Genomic DNA, 20,377 nt, shown 5'->3' on the forward strand with positions numbered 1-20,377 from the left:
CTTTCAAATTGCTGTTTGTAGGTGGGAGAACTACTCGTATTTAGGCAGGAAACATTTTAAACAGGGCATAAATGGATTATTCATATGGTACTACTTTTGAGACCTAATGATCTTAGCTTTTTAGGTGGGAAACCATTTTAAGCATGATCTTCTCAAGCAAGATCCACTGTATCTCATCAGATTTTATCTTAATTTCATCATGAACCTATCTTTCACTGTTGTCACTTGGTATTAATAAATTTTGAAATGTTATCACACAATGAAGAAAGCAGTCTTCTGGGATTTGGCACCGTGTATATGNCACACAACTTTGTTCAGTTACAATAATATTTGTAATGTTCAAAAAATGCTGCACTAATGCAGAATTATACAAATGGCATTCTTTAGGAAATTTGTGACAGCATAAATATTTTCCTCATACAGTAGGTTTAATTACCTTAATATTTGTGTTGATTTGGACTATATTAGAATTGTATTCTGAGTGTTTATGTTAATACTTATTCCATATGTCTAAATTGAGATTTCATGGTTTTTTGTCTTTGTCCTGTGACCTAAACAAGGACTTATGACATAAGTTAACAAGTTGTGGACACATGCTCATGTCACATTTCATAAGACTGGCATGCATTATGTTACTTATATTAGACTACCCTAGATAAAACCCAGAATGTGTAGAGTTTGTCCAGTCAGAATGAAAAATTGAAAAATTAATGAAGAGCTGATAACTTTCTTGTCCTACAAATATATTGTAGACACAGTATGTCTTGCAGGGTGAGTTCAGTAGATGAGTAGCAACCTAAATTCTAAGCACTTTATTTGTTTGTAGCATATCATATGTCCTCCTACAGATTAAGTGCTTTTCAGTTTTTAATAAGGAACTCTCTAATGTTGGAATGTGCATTCTCTTATGTTTGTAGTAAATAATTTATATTAAAATTCTGTATATATTTGAATAAAATGATGTATCATCATTATGCTGCAGTTTATTGCAAATGCAGCCTTCATTATATGAAAGTAGCACTAACATTTAGTCTAAAATCAGCAAATGACAAAAGTGGTATCCTTTGCCATTTATATTCCACTTTATTTTATTTTTGTAATGTTTAAGTCTAAATTCCAAACAGTAGTGCTGGAATAGTTTCCAATTTTAAAAGTGTAAGCCATCCGTATCTATTTTTAACCCTGTGTCCTAATACCACTCATGTTCACAGCAAACCATTAATCATGTATTCAATTATTTTGAAAACTGATGTTGTTAAAGTAATTATAGCTCATAGCCCTGTTATCTTTTTAATGCGCTTTCTAAGATATGCACTATATCATTCAAATTAGAACAGATTCACATACTTATATTCATTTTATAATAGAAATCTGTTTCATTATTTGCAGAATTTGTGACATGTTTGATGAGATATCAAATCGAGCCAGTGAACTTCCTGAAACGACAGCAGAACTTGTTGAATTGCAAAATTATCTGAATGAGTGTCGAGATGTGATCATGTGTAACCTGAAGGAAAAAATTCGAATTTCTGCGGGAAATGTCTTATTCCTCATGCAGCACGCTTTGCTGTCACGTAAGAGATATTTTTACTTCTATTTAACGTTGTATCATAGCAACCTGTTGTACATCACTTATTTATTCCTGTTAGTTACTAACTAACAGGAATAAATTACTTATATTTAATTAAAAACAGTGGTAAATGAAGTCACAGATTATTATTAATAAATGTAAATTACTCAATATAGTAGACACAGATGGTCTTTTAGAACATGGGGGAAGTCATATTTTAGGTAATAAAATAAAATATTCTTCAGTTTAGACTTATACTTTGATAACTGTATGGGACAGTTGTGCTAGTAGTCAGTCTAAGACATTTAATATTTTTCAAAAACAAAATATTCTATAATTCAGGATTCATTATTAGCATAAAATTCTCGGATCACCATATGTGGTAGCTTCAAAACATTCTGGAACAGGAACTGTGTCTCTAACCTAGTGGCACCTAGAAGTAAAAATGAAAGAAACACTGTATATGAAACCTAAAACCAACTACTTTATTTTATCTGCTTCAACTTAAAAGAAATAATGAATGGAAGTACAACATCAAGGTTTTATGACTATGAAATTTCATTAGCACTTTAATACTGAAGGTAATGGTAAATTATGAAGTCAGCTAGCAGTCTTCAATATTTCTATTAGGAATAAAAAATACTTTACCATTAGTGTTCTATCTTAAGCTGTATGTGTGTGAAACTTGGTCTCTGTCATTAAGGGAGGAACATAGACTGAGGGTGTTGAGAATATTTTGACCGAAGAGGGATGAAGTGACAGAAGGTTGGAGAGAACTACATAATGAGGAGCATCATAACTTGTACTCTTCTCCAAGTATAATTAGAATGATCAAGTCGAGTAGGGTAAGGTGGGCAAGGCATGTAGCATGAATGGGGAGAAGAGGAATGAATATAGGATATCGGTGGGAGAGCCAGAATGAAAGAGACCACTGGGAAGCCCAAGGCATAGGTGGGTGGACAATATTAAAATGGATCTTAGAGATAGGATGGGATGGATTGGATTGATCTGGCTCAGGATAGGGACCAGTGGAGGGCTCTTGTGAACACAATAATGAACCTTTGGGTTCCATAAAATGCTGGGAAATTCTTGAGTAGCTGCAGATTTGGCTTCTCAAGAAGGGCTCAGCTCCATAAGTAAGTAAGTCCTTTCTTAAGGCCTTCTACTGATAGTCCTAACCAGTTTATTCATACTCAGTAATTGATATCACTATCAAATAGAATACACTTTGAAGATTATTGTCTTCTGGAATATAATTCTATGTAGTCTGATATCTCATGTTTTGTAGCCAGACTACCTTACATTACATCTCAATAGACAGTAACTTCTTAGTCACCACTATGAGAATCTCATATCCTACTATTCAATTTTGTTACGAAATTCCAATTTGCAGAAGAAGATATCCATTTGAACTCACGAACTTTCTTGTGGCCTAAAGATATGGAAGCTGTATTAGAATTCAGCCAAGCTCGGCTATCACATCGTAGAGATATGGTGGAAGGAGTTTTGAGATCAAAACGATCTGATTTTGATGCAAAGTGAGTAATCATCACTGTAATTGCTTATATTAAGCATATTTTATAGTAAAAGGTGAAGGCAGAATAAACCTTGTGTGTAAGTAAGAACATTACATGAACACGTTGTTGAGTGGAGGCATAGTTCCTCACATTCTTCACGTTGACACTAGATGGAGGTGCAGCCTCAGACCCTGGTCACTTTATGCTGCGAAATGAATGAATGTATAAGGGGTGGGCCTTCTTGGCCCTTGCACCATGACCACAATGATCGATTGTGCCTTTTTGCTGTAAAACGAGTCCCCATTACCTGTTGGATGAAAGGCTGGGTGAGCCGGTCTAGATCCACTGAAGAAAAGGGAAATCCCTGTTTCTGTTGTGAATTGAGCCCCAGTTCCCAATCATCCAGTTTATAGTCACTATACTGAAAGAGCTGCCCCATCTTTGGTTCCCATTGCACAGTATCCCCTAAGCCAACTGCTCATAGAGTTATGTCCTGAGATGTTTCGTTTCACAACCAAGTACGTCCCTCAAACAAATATATGGTAGGCGGCAGCTGCTGCTGATTCTTTATAAAGGAGCAATTACATGTGTGATTTTGTGTAATATATTTCTAGCTTTAATTATTGCATATATAATCGTTAGTTCTTTCAGATGTGTAATATTGAATTTGTTTTCTGGTCATAGGCTTTTGCTACATCAAAAGGAACTAGAAATTTTCAAAAAGAAAGATCCACCAATTTTGACAAAGGAAGAAATGGAAGAGAATGTTCAAATTATAGAACAAATAATGCAGCTCTTAGAAGAAGATAAAAAAGAAGCAGAGGTGACTACATTTTGTGTTAATTATATTGTCATTACATTTCAACTGAAAATTGCTTCTGCTGTCAGGCATTATGTATACGTAACATAGGATATACTATCTTGTGGAGAGACTGACCCATCTCTTCATCTCTAACCTAATACATTGTAACCTCAATACTACAAGAATTTATAAATACCTAAAAGTGCTCATAATGGATAATTATAATATCAAAAATTATTGCAATATATAACTACAAGCCAACCCCCTAACTTCTGATTATGTATGATATAATACAGCACAAATGTTTAAATTTTAATATGGGTATTGCAATATTTATTCCTCTTTGAATTAGTTATCATGGGGTTATGAAAGAATATGTAATACATTATCATTATCATTACCTGAATTCCAGGGTCTCCTTCATTCAGCTCAAGCCAGTCTTGGATATTTTTGTGTGTGGTTTCAGTCTCTCCAGCTGCTCTCAACACAGTCTGAAAGTAGTCTTGCTCTAATCCCTCTTTCTCCTAAATCCCATGTGTCTTTTAGAATATTGTCATGTGTTGGGTGTGTGACACGTGACAAATAACTTTACGCCATATTGAATATAGCGAATTTATTCCACTCGCTCTTACAATCACACAATTTATAATCTCAACATTACTGCCATTGACAGTATCACAAATACTCTGGGAAAAATAGACAGCAATTGACTGGTTACTCTCTCTCTAGTAACTCACTCACTAGTAACTGGCTCAGTACTCAATAATCACTGAACTCGGCGATTGCTACATTGAAACTCAACTCCCGAATAGTGGTCGCTGCTACTTATTTAGCCTCCATACGGACAACAGAGAAAACGGTTACGTAATAGGTACCACTGTTTAGTACTGTCGTGTTTACCGATTTCCTAGCAACAGTCGTTGCACGGCTCACCTGTTGCGTGACATCATGTTTACTGCTTGCCTAGCAACACGTCACCGCGGTGTAGGGAGGCAGAGTGTTGACTGGCCTGTTACGTCACCGCGGGCGGGAGGGGGCGGATAGTTGACTAGCGCTGTTTCGTCCACTGGTGGGGGAGGAGGGCTGAGAGTTGACTAGCGCTGTTACATCCGCTGGCGGGGGAGGGGGGTGTCCTGCATAGCGCAAATGCGTCACAATATGTACTCAACTGAGAATGGATTAACTGTAACCAGATTAGTGAGGATTAACTGTATCAGTGTGTGTGTGTGTGTGTGTGTGTGTGTGTGTGTGTGTGTGTGTGCACATNTGGATTAACTGTAACCAGATTAGTGAGGATTAACTGTATCAGTGTGTGTGTGTGTGTGTGTGTGCACATGCATATATTAAGCTTAAAAATGTTTTGAACAACATTGTAACATTTAATGAAAGTATTATGGTTTTGTGCTGTTTATATATGATGAACCATTAATAATATAGTTGCATAAAATTAATCAAAATGATTATTTTTTATTTTAAATTTTAAATACTATTTGTGATTGGAACCGCCATGGAGGCAGGTGAAGGATGTTACTTATTACCTCTGAATCCTGTATGTGGTTGTAAGCATGTCAGAATCACCTGTTTATTTTTCATGTATTACCCTCAGCTTATTCATGACAGTAGAATTGTTTTTTTCTTGGGTACAGAATTATACAACACAAGACTTGTAAAATTTTCCATTATTATTTGAAAGGAACTCTTAGTTTTCACTTTGTTCTTCATTGATCTGTCCCATTTATGTTAGAAAACACCAATAATTTATAAGTTTTAAGTTGAAATTTAGTACAATTCATGTGTGAATTTGTGTATTTTCAGGCTATAAATGAAGAAGAACAACTATTAGATTTTGATCCTTCTCCTTTCTTAGTTTTAAAAGCCATGTTAAGTGTTGCAGAGCCTTTGGATCGGTTGTGGCATATTGTATATAATTTCCATATTAATTATGATAAATGGTATTATGGTAAGTTGAATTTTATAGATATATAACACTCAGTTTAGAAACCCATTGCTAATATTATGTAATTATTTTTACCATCCAAACCTTCACACTTCAAGAATTAACGCTAAAAGCGTGTGTAAGGGTAATTAATTCAGTAATAATGAACATATCATGGTGTATTGCACACGTTTAGAATCAGGATATGCATACAAAACTTTTATTGGAATATTTTATGGGGAAGAGGCCGTTTGGGATGCTTAGATCATAGATGGGAGGGTGATATTAAAAAGGATTTTAGAAAAATAGATCATAAAGTCATGAATTGGATTGAACTAGATACAAAAATGCACATGCTGATACATTGCTACAGAGGATGCTTAAAAATGAAAATCCTCCATTGTACAAAATAATTTTAATTGTTTATGCCGATGGTTATGTGATCAGAAGATATTAATTCAGTACTGTGGAATATAGTTTTCACAAAATTGGTGTACTCTCATCTACTAAATTTGCTTGCTCTCACATGTATATACGTGGGGCAATCCAAAAGTTTCTGAAATTTGAGTTTTGCGCGTAAATGGTTATGAGTACATCGAAATACTGCTAGGTGTCTCCTCACACATCCTTCTTGAATCAGTCTGGCAAGCGGTGTCGAGTTCAGTGGTTGGATTTATTGTTGGTGAACGTATTTCCATTGTTGTGTTTCCATGAGTTTGCGGTTTTGTGATGGCTGACCGGAGAGGCAGCGTGTTTGTATAAAGTTTTGTTTCAAACTTGGGAAAACCGCTGCAGAAACGCACCAAATGTTGAAGCAAGCTTTTTGTGAAAACAGTTTAGGCCAGACACAAACTTACAACTGGTATAAGTGTTTTAAAAATGGCCGAACATTGAATGATGATGACGATCGTTCGGGACAGCCGTCAACAGGCAAAACACCAGAAAATGTCGCGAAAATTAGGGATCTGATTCTGCAAGATCATAGACTGACCATCCAAGACCTCTGTAACACCTTGGGACTAAGTTGTGGTACATGTCAACGAATTTTGTCAGAGGAACTGAACATGAGGATTGCAGCAAAGTTTGTGCCACGACTGCTGCAAAATGAACAGAAGCAGCATCGCTTGGAAGTCTGCAGGGAACTTCAGCAACAGCTTCAAGAGGAACCAAACTTTCTTTTGAAGGTTGTCACTGGTGACGAAAGTTGGGTTTATGGCTACGATCCTGAAAGCAAGCAGCAATCGTCGCAATGGAAGAGCCCTTCTTCACCTCGGCCAAAAAAAGCTCGACAAGTCAAGAGCAACATTAAGTCCATGTTGATCTGTTTTTTTTTTTGTTTTTTGTTTTTTTTTGATATTGACAGGATTGTTCGTAAGGAGTTCATCCCTCCTGGTCAGACAGTCAATAAAGAGTTCTATCGCAATGTTCTAAGACGTTTGAGGGAGAACATGAGAAGAAAACATCCAAAGAAGTGGTGCACGAACGACTGGGTACTCCACCATGACAACACACGACCGCATAGGGCTTACATTGTGCAGGAATTTTTGGCTAAAAACAAGATGGCAGTTGTTCCCCACCCACCGTACTCACCAGACTTAGCTCGATGCGACTTCTTTCTCTTCCCCAAGATGAAAATCAAGTTGAGAGGGTGAAGATTTGATACAGTTGAGGAAATTCAAGCAGAAACGCAGACGGTACTAAACACCCTAACAAAGAAAGACTTCCAGGATGCATTTGAAAAGTGGCAGAAACGCTGGGATCAGTGTATGCGCTTCCAAGGGGACTACTTTGAAGGTGATGGTGCAGACTAAGATCTAGGTAAGATGTAATAGTTTTTATTAATATATTTCGATAACTTTTGGATTGCACCACGTATATATAATAAATGCTCAAACGAGATACTTAATAATCAAATTCTTGTTTATAAATTTGGGTAGAAAAAATTATTGTTTTCAACTTAACTGTGAACTGTTGTTCAAGCCTGTCCTTACATTAGCAGTATTTTCTAGATTTTAAGCACTGTAACTATCAAATACTCTGATTTACTAGTATTTTCATAATATTGTATGCAAGCATCCTGTTGCATTAGTATACGCTCCATTCGCACACTATTCTTCTGTCTGCAGTGCAACCCATTTATTTCTCCATCTTCTCCTTCTTACTACATAGTTCGACCACATAAATGGGTTGCATTATGGATGGAAGTATAGTGTGTGAATGAAGAATCACTTACTTACTCATGGAGCTGAGCCCTTCTTGAGGAGCTGCCAATTTCCTACCATTTTATGGAACCTCAAGGTTCATTACTGTGTTCACAAGAGCCCTCCACTGGTCCCTATCCTGAGCCAGACCAATCCAATCCATACCATCACATCCTATCTCTGTAAGAGCCATTTTAATATTGTCCGCCCACTTACGCCTTGGTCTTCCCAATTGTCTCTTTCCTTCTGGCTTTACCACCAATATCCTATATGCATTCCTGTTCTCCCTCATTCGTGTTGCATGCCCTGCCCACCTCATCCTCCATGACTTGATCATTCTAATTATACTTGGAAAAGAGTACAAGTTATGAAGCTCCTCATTATGCATGAATGAAGAGTTACTAATTTCATTTTATAGGTGTGTGTGAGTATTGCATAAATATTTTGGGCACTCTCTTCATAATTATTATATTTTCTTTTGAAAGTTAGTTCATATTCTTCTAACTGAAAGTTAATGTCTTTATTATTAGTAACTTGAATTCATTTTATATTTCATTCTGCACATCAGAGCTACAGTTACTGCAGATTTGGCAAGAATTTTATGGATGTTCACCTAGAAAAGGATCTGAATTTTATGTGCTAAATTAAAGAGTGCAGTCATATTGGCTTTCTTCAGCTTGGATGACAGAAGGGGTCAGAGTTTGAGTGCTGGTGGGGTCAAGAATGTTTTCTTCTCCATATCATCAGACCAGTTCTGAGGCCCATCCATTCTACTTTCAAATGAGTACCAAAGGCTCTTTCCCCGTGGGTAAAGCAGCTGGGAATGGAGCTGAACACTAACCTCCAACTAGTGCTGAGGTCAAGAAAACATGGATCTATACGTCCACTCCCCCATATTGTCTGCATGGTATAGTGCTTAATGAGTTAATCACAGGAACAACTTTACCGTTTCTATTTACATATTTTATTTATTTATTTTTTAAAATACTGTGCATGCTTGTAATTTTCAGTTTCGTTGTATTAGGTGAGCGTCTGTAAATTCTTACAACATCAGAATAATTCTAGTTCCATACTTAGCGGACACTGCCACCTGAAAGGACACTTTTTCAAGTTTGGACTGACAGATAACCCAACTTGTGAAAGGTGCCTACAGGAAAATGAATCAGCCGCACACATCCTGTGTGATTGTGAGGCCATAGCTTATTTAAGATTTCATCACTTGGGTCATTTTTTATGGAACCAAGTGACTTTTATGACGCCCCCATAAGCAGGGTCCTACACTTTATTAGAAGTGTAGGATTAATAAAGGGCTAATCCAAGGGGAAGCACAATACATCATTGAAGGTCGCAGTGCAGAGGCCAATTTTTTTATGGCCCAGCCCTTACATACATACATAATTCTAATTCCAACCTTCATGAATAAAATCACACATGCAAACTAAGTGAAGGAAGAAAGCAGTCTTCTGGGATTTTGCACTGTGTATATGTGGTGTTAACCGACGTTTCGGAGGAACGTATCGCCTCCATCTTCAGGATAGAAGAAAAAATATATAAGAAATCTGCAAGCAAAGAGACCGTGAGAACCGGTTAAAGCAGACCATGAAGATGGAATCGATACGTTCCTCCGAAACGTCGGTTAACACCACATATACACGGTGCAAAATCCCAGAAGACTGCTTTCTTCATAGTCACCGCCGTGAAAGCCTCAAATCTTACATAAGTGAAGGAAGTTCTTATATACAGTATATTTATTTTTTAGGACCATTCCTGATTTTGGATGCAGATTATGTTAAAGATGAAGTAGATGTAATGTGGCAGACATTGTACAAGTTAGCTAAAATTCTGTATGACATTCCTGGGGCAAAGCGTGTTGCTGAGATGATTCGTGCAAAAGTGGAGAAGTTCCGCCAATATATGCCCCTCCTGCAAGTAATCTGCAACAAGGGTCTTCAAGAAAGGCATTGGCAACAGGTAATCTGGGATACCAAAACATTGTACAGGGGTTTATTTCCTTAGCTGTGAGATTCCATGTTTAAGATAATGGAAGGTAGTACATTCGTCCTGTTCTCATTAACAAAACCAGAACTGTGTTTCCCGTGGGTGTATGTGAGGAGATGAGAGTTTAGATTTCTTGGAAATTCCAGGAGATGTTTTCCTTGATTGCATTTAGTTTAGAGTATGATTCATATATTGTGGTATCTGTCTGAATCCCACACGCCATTGCTGAACTTTGACTTCGATATGTGTTCATCTGGTTCATACTTCACTGTTAAAATATTATGCACCAACTTTTCTTGCTGATGTCCTACACCATATTTGTTCTTGTCATTAATACTTTCCATGCTGTTTCCTATAACAAAATTTTATTTTGACCGCAATAGTAACAATGGCAACTTAGATATGACCATGTGAATGGTACAAGTAATTTTAAATAACAAAGAAAATACTGAAGTACTTGTTAGGTACGTTGTTGGAAACAAAATTTATATAGAGCAAAAGTGGCTTACATTCCTGGGCAAACAACCTTATCCATAGCATATAAGGCATTAATAATGCTTCATTCAGTCACTTTACCTTCTATGTGTTTTAGATGAGTAAATTTGTGGGAATTGAATTGAAACCTACCATGGAATCAACCCTGTCAGAAATGATTGACCTTGGACTTTTGCAATATGTTGCAAAACTGGAAGAAATTGCAGTAGCAGCCAGTAAAGAACATGCTTTGGAACATAATCTCTTTAAAATGAAACAGGAATGGGATGATGTCGAATTTGAACTAGTACCCTACAGGTAACTGACTTAGCCTCAGAGTTCTCTGTACATTAGTAAGGATGTCAGAGATATGAGAGAGGCACTCAGTCATACTGAGAACCTGTTGCTGTCTCTTAGGACTTAGGCCTCACTCTGTTTGTCTGTTAGCAAATAGCAGTAATTTGTACTGATATGCACCCCAGGCATCACAATCCATCTGCATTGCAACAGTAAATTACTGAGTCTGATTATAACTATCATAGGCACTTCATCTCCTTATATAATATTAATACAACATTTGCCTGTTTGACCTTGAACCTGTGAATCCATCACTAAAGAAGTAGTAACAAATGCCTGTACTATGACATGGTACAGAATTATTTATGCCTGAAGTACTGAGTCAAAAAGTGTTTACAGTTTTGGCATAATTGCATCACTTAAGATTTTATAACTGCACTTTTCTCAAGCGTGACTTACGAACTTAACAGAGTTCTCAAGGAATATTTTAGTAGCTTTACATGCTTAATTTCTAAGTATAAAGTATATTAACATGAGTATTCAATTTATTATGGCTAAGCATACAACTGGAGTAAGTGTATGATTTTTTTTTTTGTTATTATTGAGTGTTGAGTTGAACTATATGTATCTGTTTCATGGGATGTGTTAATATTGTTAATTAATTTAAAAAAGATGTGAATCTTAATATATTTTTTTAAAATTTAGATTTTTCTTATTCATTTGTGGGGTGGGGTGAGATAATCCACTTCATACACTGGCCACTAGTGGGCCTAGTGTACCATCCCTGGATGATAGTTGGTGGAATGAAAATTGACAGGAGGAGCCAAAGTACTCAGCAGAACCCACCCCTGTGTCACTTTGTCCAACACAGACCTCCCATAATGTGACCTGTGATTGAAGCTGGGCTGCCTCCAGTGGGAAGCTAACAACCAACTGCCTGAGTTATGGTACAACAATTTATGTTACAAAAGAATAAGCTTTAAATATAGCAGTGTGCAGTGAATGAAACAGTCATTTAAGTAAAATTGCTACAGCAAATAAAAACAAATTAGCTAAGAAAAGTTTGTCCGCAAATTGTAAACCATTCCTCTGCAAGGTACTGACTCATGTAAATTGATAATATGCCGTAATATATAGTGTCATATCACCTGATGATCACAGTGAGTTGGAACACACAGAGAGGATAGAGTCCACAACAGAAGGACAATATGTGTTGTGGGTGTGGTTTTATAAAATAAATTATTATTCATTGTCATGTACTTTAAAATTCAAATTAGCAATTATTTAACTAAAATTAATGTCCATTACAATCAGAGAATTATTAACATTCAGTCAGAAGATCAATTTTTGGTTCTGGGAACTGATATTTAATTTAGCCAGTAATTTCTTGCCATGGCTTTTTCTTTTGCAGAGATTCAAGTGTGGACATTCTCTCAGCAGTAGATGACATACAGGTGATGTTGGATGATAACATTCTTAAAGCACAGACGATGCGTGGTTCCCCATATGTTAAAGCTTTTGAGGCTGAAATGCAAGCTTGGGAGTCAAAACTTATATCTATGCAAGACATATTAGATGCTTGGTTAGAGGTAATTGAAAGAGATATACATATGACCCTAAAATTCATAATACGTGTATTTTATGAAATTGAAAAGTACATCATTATTTCGGCTGAAGGGAAGTTGTTAGGATGCTAATGAACTAGAGAACTGTTGGATTTTGAAATGTTACTTTCAATATATGTTTTAATGTTTGATCTGTAGTAAAAGCTAATTCTAATGGACATGTTTAGTAGTTGGTATGTTTCTCATTCCACAGATAAAAGAAGGTTTGCAAAGTCTTCAGTTCTGTGTTTGTACACAATAACAACATGTGTGCCTTTGATACAATCTGTGTGAAAGTCAGTATGGGATTAATTCCATCTTCCTGTTTAATTAAATGACTATCAGTTGCGAAGAAGGACTTTTCTTTTTGGAGTTGGGTAGTTAGTGCCATTATGAATGTTAGAATAAGTGATCACTTGTATTCAGCAAGTTGTAGAATGTCCTCTCTTCAATATCCTCTCCCCCCCCCAATTATAAGACACTTTAATTATTGAACACAGTAACATTTTAAAATAGAGTCAGACACTCATCACTTGTATTGTAGTTAATGCTATATGCTGTTAATTATTTTGAAAGAACAGTGTATTACACTTATGCATTACATTGATAGACATTTCAGTTTCCCTGGTACTTGAAATTTTATTTTACATATTTGATAATTTGTAAGCAAAGGAATGTTACTGCATCAATTTCCAAAGGTATTTTAGCTATGCTGTCTTGTTTTTCATGTGCATATTGTGTAGTAGAAGAAGAGGAGAAAACACATGTATTTATGTACACAGTGTACCAAAATACATATTTTTTTCTCTCTCAGTGCCAAGCTACTTGGTTATACTTAGAACCAATCTTTGGTTCTGAAGATATAATGCGCCAGATGCCAGAAGAGTCAAGAAAGTTCCGTAAAGTAGACAAGACCTGGAAAGGCATCATGCTGAACACAAAGGCTGATAAACATGTTCTAAGGGCAACTGATTATGAAAACATGCTTGATTTACTGAGAGAAAACAATACTCTGCTGGATGAAATTCAGAAGGGACTGAATGATTATTTGGAGAAAAAGAGGTTGTTCTTCCCACGGTATGTTATAAATGTCTGCAACCATTATGTTTAGTACTGTTACGATTTAAGAGTGAGTACTCATATATATGGGATTTGGGTTGGTAACTGGATTTATTGAACACTTACAGAACATAACTGCAAATAACTAGGACAGTCTCACTGAGTTGCACACTCAAAAGTCACTGTAACTACAGCACATATAAAGTCTTCTCAGTCTGCTATGTCTTCACCAGCTGTTGCCTGGTGATGGATCCCAATGATGTTCTCTGCTTCTGTGTTCACATTCTTACTGGTTGATGACTGTCTCACAACTAACTCCACAGAAAACACCATTCCTCTGGTGCTATTTCCAATTGTTGCTGTATAAAGATGCTTGTTTGCAGTGCCATTACTCATTACTGTTGTATGTTTGCTGATCTTGCCGCCATTGCCTAGCATCAAGTCTGCATGCCACAGCACCATAAACGTTCAAGAGCCAGGAATGCTCAATGGGATGATTGGCTAAGAAATGTGGGTGTCATTCCTGAGAGGGAAAAGAAACTTTTCTCTTCTCCGCATCATCTAAAGTAGCTCTAAGGCCACCCAGCCTTCTGTCTGGTGGGTACTAGGGCCTCTTCCAAGGGTAAAGCAACCAGGTCTTGAAGCTGACCACCTACCTCCATCTAGTGCCAAGGTTAGAAATTCATGGAGCTATACATCCTCATAGTGTGCAACTTAATTGAGCAGAGGAAGAACTTTGCTTTTACTTTTTACATTTACCATAAATGTTCTCATTAATTCTAGGGTAAAAATACCCGTAATACTGAGTTTGAGCTGAAACTGTACAAGCAGAGATATTTACAAATAGTAACTGCTTCTGAGAAAGTAGCCAGGTATTAGCTTGTGAAGTGCAAGAAACAAAGTTTGTGTTTCTTTACTTGTTATTGGTTAGTTAATACAGGCAGTCTTTTTTTAGTAAGTACATAAGGTCTGTGATCAAATTACATCTATATATATATATCTTAACACCCATTGCTAACTTTAACAAATACATTCATTCATTTTATTTGGCATTCGTAATTGCTACAACAGTAACACTTGAACCTGTCGCATCATTAAATACGTCATTCTTGAAATTCTTTTGCACAAATGCCTAATTTGTCAACAATAAATAATCACAATAATGAACAATATTTTAGTCAGAATTTAATTTCACTGTATCAGGGTTGAATTTTTATGGTGATTAATATTAAGACCATGGTCTTCTTGGATGGGACACCATCTACCCTGAAGACAGAAGGAACGGGCTCCTCCAAAATAATTGTATGCCTACATATCTACCACACTACACAGTGTCACATCCCAGAAAACCATAATCTTTGTCTTCATTTTCATTTGCTGCATATTTGATATGTACAGTCATGGTCCTTTTACACAGATTAATAAATATCATAGAAGATAAAATAACTCTGTCCAGTGTGATTGTTGAAGTTTTTACTACTTCAATTCTTAACACCCTTACATGTTTCGGTCCTTATAGACCATCATCAGAGGGACATTGGTACTCTTTGGAAACCACTATTACAGTGGGTGTTCTGTATGTTAAAATATATACACATACAATGTTTGTAATGCACAATTTATACAAAATCCAAAGTTTTCACAACTACAGTGGTAGTCTTGGTATATTAAAGTTTTTTAAAACTTTTGTTATTTAAGTTATGGTTTCCAAAGGGTATTGATGTCCCTCTGATGATGGTCTATACAGACCGAAACATGTAAGGGTGTTAAGAATTGAAGTAGTAAAAACTTCAACAGTCACACTGGATGGAGTTGTTTTATCTTTTATAATATTGTTAGTGTGATGGACCAGAATGAAACAAATCAGATTAATAAATAGTTTGAAAGAGCCATTACTTATAATCGTAAGTGCTGTTTCTGGTCACAGACCTAACAGTTGATGACCGAGTGCTGTATTCTGGGATATAACACCCTTTAATTCACTATAGGTCAGCCAAAATTTTGGAGGAACATGTCACCTTTGTCCTAAGAGTTGAAGAGTAAGCCATGGAAGAAACCAGCATGAACCAAGTTGCTTCCTGGCCCGTTGACTTTCACGGAACATCACAGTGTTATATTCCAGAAAATAGAATTCTTCATTACCACTGCTGTGAGAACCTCAAATCATACCAAACTGATGTTTGAATAGACAATATTTGAAACTAATTTTATAGTTTAATAGGTGGCAAACATGTCATTCAGAGCAGAAGCATTACTGTGCAGCAAGGTTTTGCCAGGTGCCACTTAAGTGCTTCAACATCCTTATCCCTCCTCCCACCAATGTCTCTTGGGTGTAGAATGTGCACATGATTATTTATGTAATCACAAATAAAAAAGTCAGTTGAATCAGGTTAGGTGAATATGGGGGCCAAGCAGTAGGTCACTGCAACCTCACCAGTTGTTATGTAACTCTGTTTTAGGAAGTCATGCACCTCAGGGCACCAGTGTGGAGGTGCACCATTCTGCTAGAGTATGACATTATCATAATCTTTATCTGGATCCCAGGGAAGAAGAAGTTTCTGTAGCATGTCAAAATAATGACCCAATCAATTTTTTCCTTACCAAAGGAAAAAGGCCCACACACATTTATTAGTGTATAATTACAAACCAGGCATTCACTTTCAGACTTTCCATCTCATATCCATAGAAAACTTGTGGGGTTTTCCCCCCAAATAATTAGGTTATGTGTGTAGGCCATTTCATATGGTGGAGTATAGCTTCATCGGTGAATAATTATCTGCTGAGAACCATCTACATATCAAAGTTTTGAATTCGAACTGATATGCATAATCCCAAAGATGCAAAACTTGCAAATGATGGATGTAGTATGGATATATTTTCAAACACTGGCATACTATGTGTTGACAGGTGCTGCAAGGCACATTTGTTTCCAGTAACGAATGCGTAAACACTTTCAGGGGCTTTCCTGTATAGTTTGCTGAAGTTAATCTTGCTGGTATTTAAGTGTAAGGGGGCATCAAGAATACCATATACATATCAGTATTCTCATTGCACTTTTATAACGATTTGAAACCGAACAAATCATATGACGCACTTTGCTTTCTATTGTGGATTCAGATCTGCTTTTTAGCTTTTGCTGCAGTGGTACATCTGGTTGTAAACTGCAGTGATATACATGTTAAAATTCCATGTTTCCTTCATTTACCTGAAGAACATGAATACTTGATTCCTGTTACTCCCTCTGGAACATAGGGCATCTGTGAAATGCTTCCACAGTATCCTGTCAGCAACAATTTTTTATTCCAAGAGCCAATTTTGGTGTTCCATGGAGAACATGGGAAAAGTTACAAAGTTACACAAGCATTACAACACACAGACAAGCAACATCAACTACCGACAGACAACACACGCCAACAACATCCCGAAGCAAAAAGATTGGGCCAAGCGGGAAAGAATTCTAGGGATTTTAAGAATTCTTACTTCAAATAACGAAACATAATTTAACAGAATTAATGACGAATCAAATAAGGAAGCTACTGTGGTGTGTGAAAAACTTTTAGTGAATCGACATTCTGGGTAATTTTAACTATTTGTAATTATTTTAATTAACTGGAAAGTGGCTATCTTGGACAAAGTGAAGTTTTGTGTGTTGGTGATTTCTTTTTCTACTATAAATGCCTCTGATGATGGCTCCGTGGTGAGCCGAAACATGTAAGGCAGGTGCTGACGAGGTGGAAAACTTAAAAAAGTGTCACATTTGACGGAAGGAACTTGATTGTTAATNATGGAGAACATGGGAAAAGTTACAAAGTTTTACTCTGTTTTACTTTTATGTCACTTCTAACAGATCAGCCTCTTTAACAACTTATGCAGTTGAAATTGTTTAATTAAGTAAGAATGCAGTATAAGTGTATTTTTTTAAACTAAAAGTTTGAAATCAAGATGAAATATGTAGAATAATAAATTGGTATCTCTTTGTTCTGTTCCTAGGTTTTTCTTTCTGTCAAATGATGAGCTCCTGGAGATCCTGTCCGAGACAAAGGAACCCTTGCGTGTTCAGCCATATTTAAAGAAATGCTTTGAGGGGATCAACCTTTTGCAGTTTACTAGAGAGGAAGTTATAACTGGAATGGTCTCAGCTGAGAAGGAAATATTTCCTCTTAGTGGACAGATTGTTCCTGCTGATGCAAAGGTACATACTGAAACTCAGGTACCTGTGGCAGAATGCTCATGCACATGTTCTAACTTGAGATTTTATGAAAAGTATTCAGATATTATCCATTATATTCTTGTAAATAATATTGTAACGTGTTTCGTTACTGAAGACACTGTAGAGATTGTTAATTGGTTTATTTAACAACCTTCAAGTATCGGCTACAATTAATTATAACACTGTTGCGGAGTTTCACACTTTATAACCCTATTCACAATAATCCATTCACACTGTTGCGGGGTTTAACAATTTATAACCCTATTCGCAAATCAATTCACTCTATTGTCAGTAGTCTACACGTTTTCACAGTATGGGAGCTATACAAGTGTCACTGTGTTACACACTCCCAATTAATTCTCAGTTATCACAAACTGTCACTGATTATCACACACTAACTCGTAACTCGCCACTGGCTAGATTCCAACTCAACTCGTAGGCTGCTGCCTTGAGAACTGTTGATCACACACTCACTCGTAACTTACTGCTCAGCCGGCTTTTATTCTGTTCGCTGTTGCCTGTTGCCCGTGTCAACAGTGGTGTTGCGGTGCCGCGTCACAGTGCGGGGGGCTACGTCACCGCGCGGAGGGGGGTGACGGAGCGCTGACTTACCCGCCACGTCACTGCTGGGGGGGAGGGGTTCTCCGTTGTGCAACATGTCACAATATTCTTTTACACTTAATATTTGAATATGATTTTCCATGAAAATCCTAGTTGAATCTCTTATAAAGTAAATTGATCCAATTTCAGTGAATTAATATAATCCTGTTAAGAGAGATTCACCTTCCACTTACAGAGGTCAAGTTATCACTGTGAGATTTGGACTCCTAATTCTTATCTGGCAGCTGTGTGTAACACATTGTCATTATGTTAATAATTCCAAGCCAGTTAAAGTGACAACATACTTTACATGTATACTTGTATATATGACTTACATATGGTATTTATAATTTTAATGTTTTTTACTTAATTTTAATAATTGGCACTGAAAATCATTTGTCACAAAGCAGAAACATGTGTGATGCATGTTTCTTGGTTCTGTACCTTAATGAAATGAATGTATTATGAAGCACCAAACATCTTGCAACATGTTGCTCCTTCCCAACATCATAAAACTGAGCTTCTGTACAGATGACATAACCACATTTTGTGTCAGAAAACTAATCATAATGAAATATGAACACGTGTCATTACAGCGAAAGTAGGAAAGTAATTGAGTTATGTGTTGTAGGTATATAATATTGTGGTGTATAGACCCGTTGCTAGGCAATGAGTGCAAAACGAAAAATGAGACAACAGCCATTGGTAGGCAATGGTCTGCATGCAACAAGGGAAGTACTGTTGGAAACAGTGTTTTATATATGGTCCACTCCGAGGTCATATCATTCGACTGACCGAGTTCACTTCAGATAGTGAGTGCAGTGCAGTGGAGTGAAGTGTGTTGGTTGCTGAGCAGTTAGTTAGAGGACTGCTGCAATTCAGTCATTGTGAGCTGTTGCTGTTAGAAGCTGGTAGTTCAGACAAATAACCTTGAGGAGGGAGCAATGTAGCATGTAGACCTGTTGCTAAGCAATGACTCTGCAATCAACACCTGCTACTAGGCAACAGATTCCTAACATGCACCAATGGACTAACTGGGAAGCAGTGTTTTCTGTGCATTCCATGCATAGGTGTTATGAGAAGGACAAGTCTAGAGTTCAGTTAGTTGTGAAACAGTCACCAGCCTGAAAGAGCATGAACATGAAAGCTCAGGAAGTTACGGCATTGAAAGCAAGAATTACTATGCTGACGAGGGTCAGCAGCAATTTAACCATTCAGCGTGGTTTGACGTGTATGTTTCGTCAGGTATTTAAATCGTCTGGGGGGTTCGACGTGTATGTTTCGTCCAGCTGCACACGTATGTTATAACGCCCATAATAATTGATGGTTTTGCTGTAGATTGTTAGATTTTTCGCTGGCCTGTTGTCAGGAGAACTGTATTTAATGACACACGAGTTTAAGAGCGCTAAGTCGTCGTTACATATGCANAGTCAGTCAATTGACAGTAGTTATGAGTCAGAAGTCAGAGGCCGAAGTCAGCACTTACCAGTTTAAAGTCTTATGTTGCAATGTTAGTAGCTGATACCTAAAAAAGACTAGTGAATAAATAGAAGACTTTATATGCATTGCAGTTGCAGTGATCTATAGAGTATGTACACTACAGAAACTGTTATAGTTATTTGTAGTTACAAGTTATAAGCATTCATCAAATTCAACTATCAATCCAAACCCTGTGGCTGGTCACTAACACATGACAGTTAGACAGTGCATTTCTCGACAACATAAGAGAAAGAAGCATAAAACTGCAGCTTCTGGGAGGCAAGAAGACACTCAATGAGGCCCTCAGGCAGACCCTTGAGCTGGAGGTTGTGAAGTTAGCAGCTGAGTCTCTCGTTGGGCTCCAGAAAATGAGTGACAGGCTATTGTGGAGGAACTTACGCTACCCCAGATGAAAGCATATTGTGACATGTTGACCCCTACCTCCCCAGCGGTAACGAACGCTCGCGTTCTTACGGTAATAGGCGAGTTCCCGCCCCGCCACTCCCCTCCGCGGTGACGTCACCGAGGGATATCGCGGTCGCTAGGCAACGCGAGTCAACAGCGGCGACGTTACGATAGTAACAGCGGTTACCTCCGCTAGCGTTACATAGCAACACAGCGCCAGGCAAA

The 20,377-nt window shown here is 37.2% G+C and overlaps 1 protein-coding gene across 1 annotated transcript in view; it reads left to right on the forward strand.

Moving 5' to 3' along the window:
• LOC111873288 (dynein heavy chain 3, axonemal) overlaps nt 1-20,377 on the forward strand; it is a 212,089-nt gene that overhangs the window by 47,257 nt on the left and 144,455 nt on the right. The window contains exons 13-21 of the mRNA XM_033755038.1: nt 1,390-1,574; nt 2,964-3,108; nt 3,772-3,910; nt 5,705-5,849; nt 9,786-9,997; nt 10,617-10,816; nt 12,207-12,384; nt 13,214-13,476; nt 17,449-17,650. Of these exons, the coding sequence (XP_033610929.1) occupies nt 1,390-1,574; nt 2,964-3,108; nt 3,772-3,910; nt 5,705-5,849; nt 9,786-9,997; nt 10,617-10,816; nt 12,207-12,384; nt 13,214-13,476; nt 17,449-17,650 (1,669 nt within the window). The remainder of the gene's footprint in view (nt 1-1,389; nt 1,575-2,963; nt 3,109-3,771; nt 3,911-5,704; nt 5,850-9,785; nt 9,998-10,616; nt 10,817-12,206; nt 12,385-13,213; nt 13,477-17,448; nt 17,651-20,377) is intronic.

The sequence above is a fragment of the Cryptotermes secundus genome, unplaced genomic scaffold (assembly GCF_002891405.2).
Source record: "Cryptotermes secundus unplaced genomic scaffold, Csec_1.0 scaffold131, whole genome shotgun sequence".
NCBI lineage: Eukaryota > Metazoa > Arthropoda > Insecta > Blattodea > Kalotermitidae > Cryptotermes > Cryptotermes secundus.